The 13,544-nt window shown below is 37.6% G+C and overlaps 4 protein-coding genes across 4 annotated transcripts; 2 read left to right on the top strand and 2 right to left on the bottom strand.

Moving 5' to 3' along the window:
* Window positions 1–1,077: 1,077 nt before the first annotated feature.
* On the bottom strand, window positions 1,078–3,517 carry LOC128720040 (nuclear pore complex protein Nup75). Its single transcript, XM_053813686.1, has 4 exons — window positions 3,415–3,517; window positions 3,250–3,350; window positions 1,533–3,188; window positions 1,078–1,450 (listed from the first exon to the last, which is right to left on the bottom strand). The coding sequence occupies exons 1-4, from the start codon at window positions 3,466–3,468 to the stop codon at window positions 1,078–1,080; spliced, it is 2,184 nt and encodes a 727-aa protein (XP_053669661.1). The 5' UTR covers window positions 3,469–3,517.
* A 150-nt stretch (window positions 3,518–3,667) lies between these two features.
* On the top strand, window positions 3,668–4,734 carry LOC128720463 (MRG/MORF4L-binding protein). The gene is made up of 2 exons (XM_053814132.1): window positions 3,668–4,119; window positions 4,189–4,734. The coding sequence occupies exons 1-2, from the start codon at window positions 3,711–3,713 to the stop codon at window positions 4,434–4,436; spliced, it is 657 nt and encodes a 218-aa protein (XP_053670107.1). The 5' UTR covers window positions 3,668–3,710; the 3' UTR covers window positions 4,437–4,734.
* A 1,749-nt stretch (window positions 4,735–6,483) lies between these two features.
* On the top strand, window positions 6,484–10,302 carry LOC128730225 (uncharacterized). Its single transcript, XM_053823258.1, has 4 exons — window positions 6,484–6,644; window positions 7,964–9,813; window positions 9,876–10,135; window positions 10,207–10,302. Exons 1-4 carry the CDS (start codon window positions 6,484–6,486, stop codon window positions 10,276–10,278), a joined length of 2,343 nt encoding a protein of 780 aa, XP_053679233.1. The 3' UTR covers window positions 10,279–10,302.
* A 901-nt stretch (window positions 10,303–11,203) lies between these two features.
* On the bottom strand, window positions 11,204–13,237 carry LOC128730224 (probable ATP-dependent RNA helicase DDX52). Its single transcript, XM_053823257.1, has 4 exons — window positions 13,099–13,237; window positions 12,238–13,034; window positions 11,535–12,179; window positions 11,204–11,453 (listed from the first exon to the last, which is right to left on the bottom strand). Exons 1-4 carry the CDS (start codon window positions 13,177–13,179, stop codon window positions 11,213–11,215), a joined length of 1,764 nt encoding a protein of 587 aa, XP_053679232.1. The 5' UTR covers window positions 13,180–13,237; the 3' UTR covers window positions 11,204–11,212.
* Window positions 13,238–13,544: the final 307 nt, after the last annotated feature.

Genomic DNA, 13,544 nt, shown 5'->3' with positions numbered 1-13,544 from the left:
ACTGGTTTATCGAAGAACCAATAAAGTTGAATCATGGAAATGTTTTCGTTAAAACAAGAAAATCTCGTTAAATCGATTGGAATTGTGCATTGCTGAACAAAACAAACACCGAAAAAGCAAATAACGAAATCATAGAGATTGAAGACTCATTATAGGCTTTAGTTATAGAAAAGTTGTGTATTTAAGTTTACCAGCATTAGTTAATACCAATTTCATCACACGGCCACACCCTCAGGTGCAAGGATGGAGTGAATAAAGGATTTCGCGTGTAAGTCCCTTACGCACTGAACAGAAAACAAAAGAAACTATTCTAAGTCCACCATGTATAGATTTGACGAAGTGACTGAAGAATACAAAATTGCATGCATCCAGAAACAAAGGCTACCCATTTATTGTTTCAGAGACTACACTTTACCTATACTGACGAATCCGGCGCGGCTGTTACTGGAGCGTTGGCGAGTGTAGCATGTTCGTTTATAGACGAGCGAGGACAATACCTAAATGCAGCATCGACTACACAAAATAAAGACACAATATCGGTTGGATATAGCAAACGCGGGCAATAGATATACACCACACCGTTAGAAGAATTGGAAATAAGAAATAGCACACAGGGTTAGAGAAGCTAGCAAATGTAATACAATACTTAATAGTGGAACAGTAGAAAAAAAATGAGATTAAAATCCTATCAGGAGTCTTGTATTAGTAGGCAGCCAAAAGCTAAACGAAAACAGAGAAAACAATTATGCAACATAGGATTAAATATCAATTGATAAGAAGAAAACTCGTACAACAATGACCTGTAATTTATATTATTTCAAACAAAAAAGAACACAAGCAAAAATTGAAATAGAATTAAATTATTCATAAAAATCCCGTCGTTTTATGTAATTGTAACATGTGTTGGTTGAGTTGAAAGAATTGTAAAATTTGCGTCACTTCTTGAGTACTACAGGGATATCAAAATGGTTGGATTTCATGTACATGTAAATTTATTTCTTATTCCATGCAACAAACATACATGTGTGAAATTATGGTTTAACCTAGTTTTAAAAACCACAATCTTGAAAAACATATTTAAGTGTTGACAGTGTTCTCAATTATCAGGGCGCGCGAAAGATTTCTGGCACACGCCAACCGCAGCATTTTGATTAGATCCTCGGTGCAGTTGTTCAGCAGATTGGAAGCAAATTTTGGTATCAATGCAGTTTGGTCATGATTTTCCATCAATTCTTCACTATCATGATTGTTTCCTGAAGGTTCAGTCATTTGTTTTTCACGACAATTGTTACTGGCATCATTTTGTTGCGACTCCAAACGACGTTGTTCCAACATCGGAACGAGATCCATCTGCAGGTGTTCGAGGATGGTAAGTGTCTCTTTAGATGGAATGATCGGTTCCTTGAACTCTAGTAGCGGTATGGCATCAGACATGAGACATGGCCAAAAACTGAAATAGGTGGTTGACCGATATCATAAGACCAATCATGTTAGAAGAACATTTCATCAAAAGTAACTCAAAAGGTACTTACTATGAGGGCATAATTTTGGAGTCCATCAAGCTAACCAGCAGTTCTGCAGCATTCGAATACGCTTGCTCGCGGTAGAACTTACGGAAGTCGTAGTACTTTTTGAGAAAAACCAGCCGTGATGAAACAAATACTTTCGAGCCGAGGTGAGCAATATGCTTCTCGCACAAGAGCTCCCCGTTATTACAGTAGTGCTCCAGGAATATGTTTGCAACGTCACGTACGTAAGAGCTGTCCCGAGATTGAATCGCCCAGTCCAGCGCACCACTGTAGTTCTTAACAGCGAGACTGCGCTTGGTTAATACTTTGCATACTTCCATCACTACTTCCGGATAATTGTTCTGGCGTGCTACAGCTATTATTCGTGCCGCTTGACGGGCAGTGCGAAAAGGAACCCGGGCCAGCAGACATTCCCGGGCACCTAATCCTTCCGAAGATGAAAACTCCAAATAATCCATCCCTAACTGCCAAAACGAACTATGCGACATGAGCAAACATCCGAAGTCATACAGTAACGATTCTCGAACCAGCTGACCGTCAGAGAAATCGTCCCCCAATGCCTGTTTCTCATTCGCAACACCGGCTCCAGTCTCTAGCAATCCAGCATGGTAAAGCAAATCGACGATATGAACCGCAAACCAGCGATTGTCTGGAAACATTTGAACTTGCTGCAGCACATCAACAAGATTGTTCTCCATCACGGACAGTATCAATTTGTCTAGGAACTTGAACTGACGATCACCGAAGATTCCGGGTGCAGCGGAAGGCTTCGGACGTTCAATGAAAAGAGTGATCCAATCATTGGCATACTGCCCGAGCTGATAGTATTTGCAGCTAGAGTCAGTATAAAGCAAGTATCCAGGAAAATACTCGTACCAGCAAGAAGCAGATGAAAATTGATTCGTCCATGCTTTACGATCGCCGCTAATGAGACGCAGAAGCTCCTCCAGATTCGGTTCTGCTCCAAAGTTTCCAGCAGCAATTAGCGAACGTACATTGTCGCACCAGCATTGCCATTGCGTTTTGTAGCGGTGCACCGAAAGACCACTGTACACACTGTAGATAGGTATGGACTGGAGTAATTGCTCGGCAACCTGGAAACAGTGAGTCTCTGAGCTGGTATGCACACGTAGCAGAGCACGTGCGATAGTTGTTTGCCCTTGTAGTATCAATCCTTTCACAACAGCCCAGTAGTTTTCTTGGTTGTCAACTTCCCTACCGCTCTGCAGCATTTCGGTTGCCGTACGCTCCGGACCAGGAAAATGAAAGCGAATCCACTCGAGTAGCGGTAAAACGATCGCACCAGAGGAATTACTATCGATGACGAGAAATTCCAGTAAATGCCAAGTACACTCGATAGAGTAAAACAAACTTATTAGGTTTCGGTAGCCCTCTGGAACAGGTGTAGTATCGGCGTTTTCCGTGACAAGCATATTCATTTTATCCAAAGCTTTTCGCACGCTCGAACGATATCTCTGGGAAATTTTTACAAAGTCAATCGATTTGGTACTACCTTCAACCAAACCGTAACGCAAACGCTGTACTTCATAAAATATGCGACTACATTCGGTCATCATGGAACGTATCGTAGGTTCTTCGAAAATAAAATCAGCTCCGACAAGGTTAATGTCTACGGGAAACGGGCTTTGCGACGGGGCACTGAAACAGTTTGTGGATTATTTACATTGTTACAAACGAAAATTTAAAATGTACGACATACCGGTTGCGTTTTACATTGTTGAAGGCAAAGCACGCAAATTGCTGATCCGATATCCAAGCGGTGTTCATCCCGAGTTGTTTACTTAGCGAGTTGGGTATTGCCTGTAAATACCCCATACAATCAATAAATCTATTTTAGCTAGCACAAATGTTACACGATACTTACAATGTCGGACAAATGCTCTTTTGAAGCCATATTAAAGGTTATTCTGTTCTCCATTCACAAATTAAACACAAGAGATCTTTCTGACCGGCTTTTACACTGCTCACTATATTATGCTTATGATGCGCATCATTCCCGCGGTCTAAAGAGGTACTAAAATGTAGACGTTGTCATATTGCTTAATTGACATTGTTGACAGGTGTTGACAACAAGCGAAATAGCAGCCGAGTAACGTAAATATATGCCCAGAAAGGGATAATAATTTCATAATTATTTCAGAATTGGCGTTGTATCTTGCTATGGCAACAGCACTTCGTGAAAAATTGGATATTGAACAGTTGGAATGGACACCTGAGGAAGAATTGCAACTATTTCTGGCAATGGAGGGTACAAGACCGGTTGGTATAAATAAACACTTCTATATGGCGTGTATCGTGGAGAGATTGTCGAAGTCTCTGCAACGCGAGATTGGTAGCGAATCCGTCTGGTACCATCTTCGTACTATGTACAACCTTAAGGCGCTGGATGAACTGGAATCAGTAGCATTACTTAACGATGAGAGTGATTTCTGTTTGCCTGAATCAGACTTTAGTATTCTCATCGCCAAGCGTCGGCAGGAAGATGCCGAACGAAATGTTGCATTAGCAATAAACGAACAGGATTTAAGAAAGCAAGATGCAAAAATGGAGGCCTCAATTGTGAAACCTGGTATGTTTATTGCATTTAGTAGTGTTGCACTGTCAATGATACTCATATGAGATATCGTTAATGTTTTAGTGTCCAAAATTGTTGTACCTGCAAGAGATGTCAAGGATTTGGAAAAGGACGAAACAAAAGATCGTGATTCAGGGCCCATTAAAATTAAGGCCAAAACTATCGATAATGTTTGTGGCAATGATGGAGGACCGAAACGAGCACAAAAACGAACACGTGGTTCTATGTCCAACGATCCGATCCATTCTAATAATACTAGCCCTGCAAACACACCACCAAACGGGCCAAATACAAAGCGGCGACGCATTTAGTATCAATCAATTTTATCACGCAAAACATTGAAGTCGATGTCTATCTCTATAGTTTTGTCTCACAATAATACTGTGGGGGATTTAGTTACATTATTCTAAAATTATTCACATTAACATAAACATCCACATTAACGAATGACCATCTCAGAAACAATTGTTGAAAAAAGTGTATTTTTACACTTGAAAACCTCACTTCAAACTATAAAAGATTTCAAAATAATATTAAAAATTTTATAGAATTAAATGTAGCGCATCGTATCGTAATCTAGCGTAATTATCTTTAATAATACATAAAGTTGTTAAATGTAACAACCAAGCTCGTATCAACATTTTCTCGTATAAGTTAAAATTTTTGTAGACAAATTATAACAACTGCTGTATTTTAATTTTCCGGTTCCTCTTTTGCATTTTTTTATATTTCCTTATCCAAGTGTGTGAGCAGCAGATTTTTTCTGTCGTCTGAGTCGCTTATATTACTTTAAAGAGATTATAGTTGCGTGTACTCCTTTTTGTTGATCGGATATCGGTGGAGAATTGTTCGTGGTATCGTTTCTTCGAAATTTAAGGCTGACGTTGCTGAGTTAGCTGGTATGAAAGCAAAATAATGCTACTGTGCTTCATATATTTTGAATTCATGTGATTGTTGCTGATTATGCTAATTTCTTGTCGATCTTTTTGCTGAACAATCCATTTGCCTTTGAGTAACATATATATTTATATATGATCGTCAAATTTGTTTGGCTATTGGGTAGAATGAAATGGCATTCGTTGATTGTAGAGTGCGGTGGTAAGTACATCAAGTGTTTGTTAAAATGACCTGGTTTGGAAATTATTTATACGTACTCATAAGAATGGAAGAATTTTTCTAATTGAAATTTTTTTTCTTTGCGAAATGGGATGTAGCCTTCTATATTTGAATACTCCAGAGACACTTCTAATATATTCAAAGGTTGACCACTTCTTTATCGGCTCGACTATCTAGAGTCATATGCCTTACAGTGAAATACACCGGATACAACCGTCCACTTCGAGAAGCAACGATTGTGAATTGAAATCATAAATGGCTAGTGCGTGTATGCCAATAGAACGATTTTTGTGTTGCAATCGACAATGTCAAAATGACAAGTTGTAGTTGGATAGTTGGAAAAGCTGGTTCCGTTTAATAGTTAGTAATATCTCGCGGACACAGTGAACCTGTGAAAGTTGTGTGTTTTATGCATACAAAGTTGTAAGAAAATATTATAAGAATCTTCCTTCTTCAAGAGCTTAACGCTTTTCTTGTTTAACATCTAAGAAAATGTTAAACAAAATAGTTGAATATGATCAACTGTCGAAACGACAACAATGTTACAAAAAGTGTCTAAACGCCGCCTTGTCCGCGAAAATACGATGCATGGTTACAGATTGTGGGGAATCTAACATGGACAGTTATTTTAAGAAATGTTCTGCCTAAAAAGCAGAATAGAAGTATAAAATAACATTCCTCGTGTGATGTAGCACGATCTGTAACGAGCCGTTAACAAACATCCGTATTGTAACAAAGTGAAATATTCTGGAACACTCTTCAATGCTGTGGTACTTTGAATGTCAATTTGTGCATGTATGATCATGTCTTTACTTGTTTCATGTGTCACACAATGTCAGAAAAAGTAAAACAAAGAGAATAAGCTCCTAAATCATGATCGTAGTGTTGCAACATTCCCTAAAGCCTTCAAGTTAATCGATTTTTTAGTGCTGTTGGTATAATGTGCATAAAATTAAGGAAATAGACAATATTGAGATATTATTAGTTTTATTTTTTCTATATGTCAAACTTATTTGCCTTTAGCGAATAGATCCTAAAATATTGAGCAGCGCGATATACGTATCTCTTTTATTTTTCACCCTTATACAAGTGAACACCATTTGAGCACATTTGATTACCGTAAAATTGAAATAACTAAAAATTAACAGAGGAATAGATTCTATCGTATCAATTTTATCATTTCAAATGCAATATTTTTAATTTTTAGCTAATTTGTTACTATATTTGATGTAACTTCAGTAAATGGAATCTCGTGAGGAACTGAACTCTCGTCTTCGTCGGGAGCTGCATGATGGTTTGTGTGAGGCTGAGCGTATTACTGAACTAGTGAAAGATAGAGACTTCGTTGTTGAAGCTAGAAAATCTCTTTCGAAAATAAAATCTGTTACCGACACACAAACAAGGTAAATATAGACGTATATTAAATGCAATAACTCGCAGATATACAGGTTGTTCTTATTTTCAGGATAAAGACTTCAAATTTGAAATATTTAAAAAATCTTATTGATAAACTCTCGGATAATGCAAGATCTAGATTGCTTAACGAAGAACCGCAAGCTCTTAATATTATGCCAGCTGCAAATATTGAGGAGCGTGATGCAAGAAGTGATATATTACGTCAATCGATCAATAGAGAAATTGCTGAATTGGCAGAATCGTACGATTCGAATCTTGTATCCAACAAAAATGAGCTTTCCTTTCAAAATTCTAAGAAAAGCGAAGAACGAATTGCATTGAAATATCCAAGAAAAAAAATAATTACTTCTCCTGAAAGCGAGGAATTCAAGATCACTGACAGTACTCGTACCAGACCCAAAAGCCCTTTATTCAGAAGGCGGGATGAAGTATTTCCGGTTAAACAATGTGCATCAACTTATGCAGAACATAAAAGACAGCTATTAGCTTCTGAAACCAGGCAAATTGAGGAAACATGCATATTACCTTCAGCTACGCACAAAGCAACTTTTGAACATATAGTAAATGTAACAATGCGTGAAACTGCAGCAGAAACGGCAATGATTCCGAAGATAGCCTCAGATGTATCATGTGAGAGAAATTATGATGTTACTTCTGAACAAATTGTTGCCAGCAAAAGTAATGAGTATGAATCTGAAAACCTGACCGATATTGTTGAGTCACAACATCAAAAACAAGTTGTAACACAAACTAGGAGTATTCCTTCAAAACAGGATGATTCTTCTACAAAAAAGAAGACGGACAGCGATACTGGTGGTGGTGCGGTTCAGGCCAAATCAAAAATATGGAAGAAAAAACGTGAATTACATAATTTGTTATCTTATACTCATGAAATTTGTAAGAACCAATCAAAATTGAAAAACCATGTGGAAAATAGTACAACAAAGGACGATAACTACTATCTGCAACAATTCGGTATTACTCGTGATGTTTTAGTAGTTGTGAACCGTGTGGACTTAAATGGAAATTCAACAATTGCTCATCGCACACGAAGTAAATCGATTGATTCATCAAAACTGTTGACGGAAAGTAACGAGCGTTGCAAACCCCAAGAAACACTAACTAGCCAATCTAGCGACTTGAAAAAAAATCATGCTGAGTTGACAAATCGAAAAAAGTCAGATTTGCTTAATTCCAAGAGTTCGAGATTGGTGGCAAAGAAATCTTTGTCTGGAACAATGAAGATACAATCGTCAAAAGCTCAGGAAACATCTATTAATAAAAAATGTGACGAAGAACTCCGTAGAAAAAAGCTAAACTCCAAGGATACTGAAACCGTGAACGATACGTCCAATTCTCCCCACAAAGCATCCTTGAAACCCAAAGAAAACAAGATAAAACGTAGCAGGCGAACATCGGACACATCCTCAAACACTTTGAAGTTGAAGAAATCGCGTACGAGTGAGGCTGAAAACGCCGTACCAATGGAAGAAATTCCAATGTATATAACAGATAGTGAGACCGATGGCGAAGAAATGCACTTACCAGAACCAAATGTGCAACTTAAACAGTCATCTCAATTTAATATCGACGTTAATGTGCATTGCCATAGTGACTTTTTCACACAGTGTTGCTTGTGTAATCACCATGGAGATGATATGGTGCGGCACTATGTGTATAGCCATCCAACTAAGACTGTTTTTATAAGTCGATTTACCCCTGCTCAAGCGGATTTAATAAGGAAGGATCCATATGGCATTAGTGGCCGAAGAGTTATTTCACGATTTGGTGATAAGGAAGCGATAAGTTTTCGTTGTTATTTTTGTAATTGGCAAATATGTGAAACTGTGGATAAATGGATACATCATATTTCAACTCACACCGGAGAATATCGATACAAGTGCAGGTCATGCCCGACGGTTGCACTTAACCCTTATGACAATATATCGCATCATAAGCATTGCTACGACCCATCGATAGTCATATGGAACAATTTTTCTTTTGACGAAAACCATTTGTACGCATACATGTGTGATATGTGTAACTTCGTGCAAGTTCACTATCTGAGCATGCAAAATCATATCAAATTGGACCATCAAAGCATTGTTCAAGAAATCACTTTTATCCGCTTTAGTTTAGTTAATTTTGGTATCCACAACACCAATGATGAGAGCAGCATAAAATTGGAACCAATTTTCGACGACTGTACCGTTCCTACTATAAGAGAAATAATTGAAAATCAAGTGGATTCTTCCTGTTCTGAACAAACTACAATGATAATAAAATTAGAACCAGACGAACAATTATCTGTGGACAACGAAACAGTTTCAACCCGCGTAAACCAGCAATGCCATGATAAAATAATGTTTGAGGCTGAATCAGTAAATGATGTGATCGAAATGCCAATCTCGAATCAAAACGTTAGCGATCGCGCAACGGCACCACCATTAGCGAGATGTATTCCTACTACTGCTAACCAATCACTGCCTCGTCCAGCTAACGGTTTTATAAAACTGCGCAAGAATAATAATTTAACTTCATCATTGCCAGCGACAGTATTTAACAGTATTTCTTCGTCCGTTTTACACGAAAAAAGAAGGGAAAATTTCCATGCCACTCATGTGCCAAATGTTTCAGACATTCCTGCAGTAATCTCAACAACATCATACACGCAATCTAATATGATATCCATGAAACCTTGGATAAGTCTACATAAGAGACTTGATAGCATCAAATTAACACAACAATTTTTGTTATCGTTCTTCAAATGTTACGGTTTTAACTGTGGGTTTCACTCTGATGATGCCGAGGCAATGAGAATACATCTAGGAGACCACCATAACATTTGTAAGTTACGAAAGGGTAACTACACCTGGTTACAATGTTGCTACTGTAATTATGAAGGATCCAGTATCAAGAAGTTATTGGAACACATAGAATCAAAACACCAGTTCTGTGCCTTTCAATGCAATCGTTGCTTCTATCGGAGCCGAGATTGTAATAGTGTATTTATCCATCAAAATTATCATCATAGAGAAAACGAGGCGAAAAATAGAGTGTTATGTTTGTCGTCGCAATGCAAAGAATTCAATTTAATTGATCAGGACAGAATCATTATCAAAATGAACGACACGGTGAAATCGCTAAATTGTTCAAGTAAGAATAATAATGTTGCCCGATGATATTTCGTTAACTAATGCCATTATATTTTATTGCAGTATGTTCAAAAAGAAACATTTTTGATCTCAAAGTTTATCGTAGTCATATGGAATCGCATAAATATCATTTCGTTGTATGCCACATTTGTGGTGAAATGATTATATCAAACAGCATGATGGAGCATATCAAATCGCACAATATTGATCTGTATCAATGTGTTTACTGCGTTTTTGGAACTGACAAAATGTGGTTAGTTTACAAGCATGTAGTGGATGCGCATCCTCATAAAATGCTTTGCTATCACGTACGAGGAGCACGGGTAATTTGATGATAATACTGTATTAGTCCTAATGAAATAATTTAAATATTTGTTACTTTTCTTTTTTGCAGTGTCCGAATCCTTCGGCTCCATTTGTGAGAGTACAAAGTGCTATAATACCGGAACGTTTATTACACTTTTAGAATGATAATCTCTTTAGACAAAAGGCATAGGAGAGAGATAAAAATGATTTTTATAATAAAATAATAATAAAAAAGACATTAGACGGTTGCATCTGCATTCTATTTAAGATTCACATTACGTTGTATAATATTAACTGTGAGATTTTATCTAGATTTTCAAGAAATACTTGTTTTATTTCCATTACCGATAGTTAGAAATAATGATAGAGGTTCGCTTGATGAATCATAGATCATCCACCGCTTTATAGATTTTAAAGCTGCATATAAAATCATAACCAAAGAAACCCTTTAAGACGCTACGAGATCGTAAAATCTTAGCCTGCTACCGACTGCTGCTTCGTCGCTACCACCAATGGTCTGCACTTGGGAAATAGGCAAGCCAGTCTCTTTTACCTTTAGATTTGGAAGGAAGATGTTCAAAAACGATTTAGCTTTATGATATCGGCCGCTGAAAAGACTGAGATTTTTTTTTGATAGACGACCGTTCTGGGTTTTTTTGGATCATGCTAAGGCTGCTAAAATCCATTTGATAAGCAAGTAAGTAACTTATAATTTATATTTTGCTCCATTTCCTTCGGCATTACTAAGTAATTAAAATGTGTTCAAATATAGATAAAAAGCACCAAGGGGGTAGGACTCTAGTAGTCAGCCAGTACTATACTGCTGTAATTCTTAAATGAAGAGGATCGAAAAAGCATAAAGTAATTCATTCACTACAGTTCATTTAGCTAAGAAAACAAGCTATCAGAAAACATAACACGATGTAAGTGATTACAAAACCATAAATTCAACAGGCAGTTACGATTGATAAACAGTTAATTAAAAGTATGAATAAGTAATATTAACCGATATAATTTTAGTAATAACGAGGGGCTGTATACGAAGATATAGGGGTGTATATTTATTTATTACAATGATGGCGCTACGGGTGTGCTTAATCCGTTCCTTTCTTAGCTCTTGAGACTAGGTTCTGTGAATTAGATTTTCCTTTACTTTGCATGACAAATTTTTTCTTTCTTTGTAATTGTTGCAATTCAAATGTAGGAAGAGTTCGAATGGTACTCCGTTTTGGTGCTTTTCGTGAAAGATTATCACGTGCCTGTTTAGAGCTACCGTGTAATTGCAACATGTACTCGGGCACTTCCCCGCCAGCAGATTTTATAAGCTGTGCAATACTGGCGGGAATAGAAATAAATGAAAAAACGTAGTGATAATCTGAGGAATATCATATACAACATTTACAATATTTGCCTTACCTTTTAAGGTTAACTGTGTCGTCCTTTGTGAAAAATGTTACGGCTTTACCTGGTCGTCCTGCACGACCTGTTCTGCCGATGCGATGCACATAGGAAATGGCTGATGGTGGAAAGTCGTAGTTTACCACTAAGTTCACGCCTTTAAAATCGATACCCCGGCTCATCAGTTCTGTACAGATAAGAACCCAAATTTTCCCTTCACGAAACGCACGAACAACATTGTCACGTTCTCGTTGCGTACGATCAGAGTGAATAACGTCCACATTTAGTCCGTCGTAAATCAACTCAGTGAATAGCTGCTGGGCACGATCTTTACTTTGAACAAATACCAGCACAGGCGGATGGAGGCCTTGTGATACCATTTCGCGAAATGCAAGTAATTTACCAGCCTCATTTCCGGTGAAAAGAAGCTGTTGTTCAACCAGGTCAACTGCGCCATTAATGAGACCGATAGAGAATCGTATACGGTTGGGTACATTTTTGGCGACCCACAAATTTACGTCTCGCGTTTGAGTTGCGCTGAACAAAGCTAGAGTTTTGTTCTGAATAGTACATGCATCTAGAATCTTGTCCAGCTGATCGCGAAATGAGTTTTTCGAATCCTCAAACAGCTTGTCCGCTTCATCGATCACGACCCACTGGACACTGAAAAGAAAACTTCAGTTTAATCCTAACCATTTGTTACAACTGAAGTGAAACTTACTTGCTCAAATCAATTTTGGAAGGAGTCTGCGAAAGTAAATAGCAGATTCGGTTTGGGGTCGACACTAGGATATCATAAAAGCGTCCACTATTTAAAGTATAATCGCTTCGTTTAGGTTCGTCCACTGTTTGTACGACGTGTGTCCGAAGATTGATGTTATCCCCGAGTCGTAACGCCTCCCGTTGAGTCTGTTTCGCTAACTCCCGTGTTGGACAAATGATCAGGGCTCTAAAGCCACATTTCATATGTTCTTTCAGATGGTTTATAATAGGAATTAGAAAGGCAGCGGTTTTTCCGGAACCGGTCGGGGCGCAAGCATGCAACGAGTGCCCAGAGAGAAGCACTGGAATTGCTTGCATTTGCACTGGTGTTGGTTTACTGTAACATGCAGTAATATTGGATACCAATTGCTTCGAAACGTCAAAGGTACTGCAGATTTCGTCAAATGATTCAATTACATTCGGTACCTTTGGACCGTGACGACTTTTTGTGACGTGAATTTTGTTAAGATTTCGCAATCTATTACCGCGAAGTCGATTGTGTAGTTCTATTCGTTCCGGGGATATCTTTTTTCTGTTACTGTCCCTTAAAGGTTTCGTATAATCGTTCTGATCATCGTCCGACTCTTCAGAGTAACTTTCATTTTTGATTACTGTTTCCTCCTCTGCCGAATAGTTCGTCTTACTTTCTTGCGATTCTGCGTGGTCGTAGTCAGCTATTTGTTTGATCACGATATTTTTTTCCAGTTTAGTTGATGTTTTTAGTTTTGGCGATGGACGAGAATCAATTGTTTCGAGCTAAGATATAATAATATTTTTGAATTAGTGCAAATTAATAGCACCACTTGTTGTCCTTGCTTACCTTTCTTTTAAGTAGAATTTTATTTTTTGGAGTAAATTTGGCTCCACAAGTAAGCTTACGAAACAAATCGTTGGTATGCATTTCAAATTCAATTTTAACAATTTTCAATGGTTTAATGGTTCAACTAGGGATGAAGAAATATATTTTAAAATGGCATAAAGTTATGCGCCTGGTTTTTTGATAATTTTAACTTCTTCTAATCCAATCAAATTGTAATTATGTAGAATATTCCGTCGGCAGTTCTTGATACTATGCGATTACCATTACAGCATGGAAACAATTGACATCTGTGTGTTTACAAAACTTGACGTTGAGTTTATATGGTAGAATGTGAGAGTTTGCGAACACTTGCGAACGCAATGCAATAATTCGAATATTTAAATTTGAAAATGTATATGTAAACTATAAATAACAAACAAATAGAGTTTATGCTATCAAGACGTTAT

This window comes from Anopheles nili, chromosome 2, assembly GCF_943737925.1.
Source record: "Anopheles nili chromosome 2, idAnoNiliSN_F5_01, whole genome shotgun sequence".
Lineage (NCBI taxonomy): Eukaryota > Metazoa > Arthropoda > Insecta > Diptera > Culicidae > Anopheles > Anopheles nili.
Note: the sequence above shows the minus strand (reverse complement) of the source record. Positions and strands in the feature narration are given on the sequence as shown.

Excerpts from the sequence above, each read along its gene's own strand:
- LOC128720040 (XM_053813686.1), bottom strand. The coding sequence starts at position 3,468 with ATGGAGAACAGAATAACCTTTAATATGGCTTCAAAAGAGCATTTGTCC. Across the intron at positions 3,351-3,414 it reads AAGAGCATTTGTCCGACATT|GCAATACCCAACTCGCTAAG; the intron begins GTAAGTATCGTG and ends GGGTATTTACAG. Across the intron at positions 3,189-3,249 it reads AACAATGTAAAACGCAACCG|TGCCCCGTCGCAAAGCCCGT; the intron begins GTATGTCGTACA and ends AAACTGTTTCAG.
- LOC128720463 (XM_053814132.1), top strand. The coding sequence starts at position 3,711 with ATGGCAACAGCACTTCGTGAAAAATTGGATATTGAACAGTTGGAATGG. Across the intron at positions 4,120-4,188 it reads GGCCTCAATTGTGAAACCTG|TGTCCAAAATTGTTGTACCT; the intron begins GTATGTTTATTG and ends TTAATGTTTTAG.
- LOC128730225 (XM_053823258.1), top strand. The coding sequence starts at position 6,484 with ATGGAATCTCGTGAGGAACTGAACTCTCGTCTTCGTCGGGAGCTGCAT. Across the intron at positions 6,645-7,963 it reads GTTACCGACACACAAACAAG|AAAAAAGCTAAACTCCAAGG; the intron begins GTAAATATAGAC and ends AGAACTCCGTAG. Across the intron at positions 10,136-10,206 it reads ATCACGTACGAGGAGCACGG|TGTCCGAATCCTTCGGCTCC; the intron begins GTAATTTGATGA and ends TCTTTTTTGCAG.
- LOC128730224 (XM_053823257.1), bottom strand. The coding sequence starts at position 13,179 with ATGCATACCAACGATTTGTTTCGTAAGCTTACTTGTGGAGCCAAATTT. Across the intron at positions 13,035-13,098 it reads AAATTCTACTTAAAAGAAAG|CTCGAAACAATTGATTCTCG; the intron begins GTAAGCAAGGAC and ends ATTATATCTTAG. Across the intron at positions 11,454-11,534 it reads GACACAGTTAACCTTAAAAG|TATTGCACAGCTTATAAAAT; the intron begins GTAAGGCAAATA and ends TATTCCCGCCAG.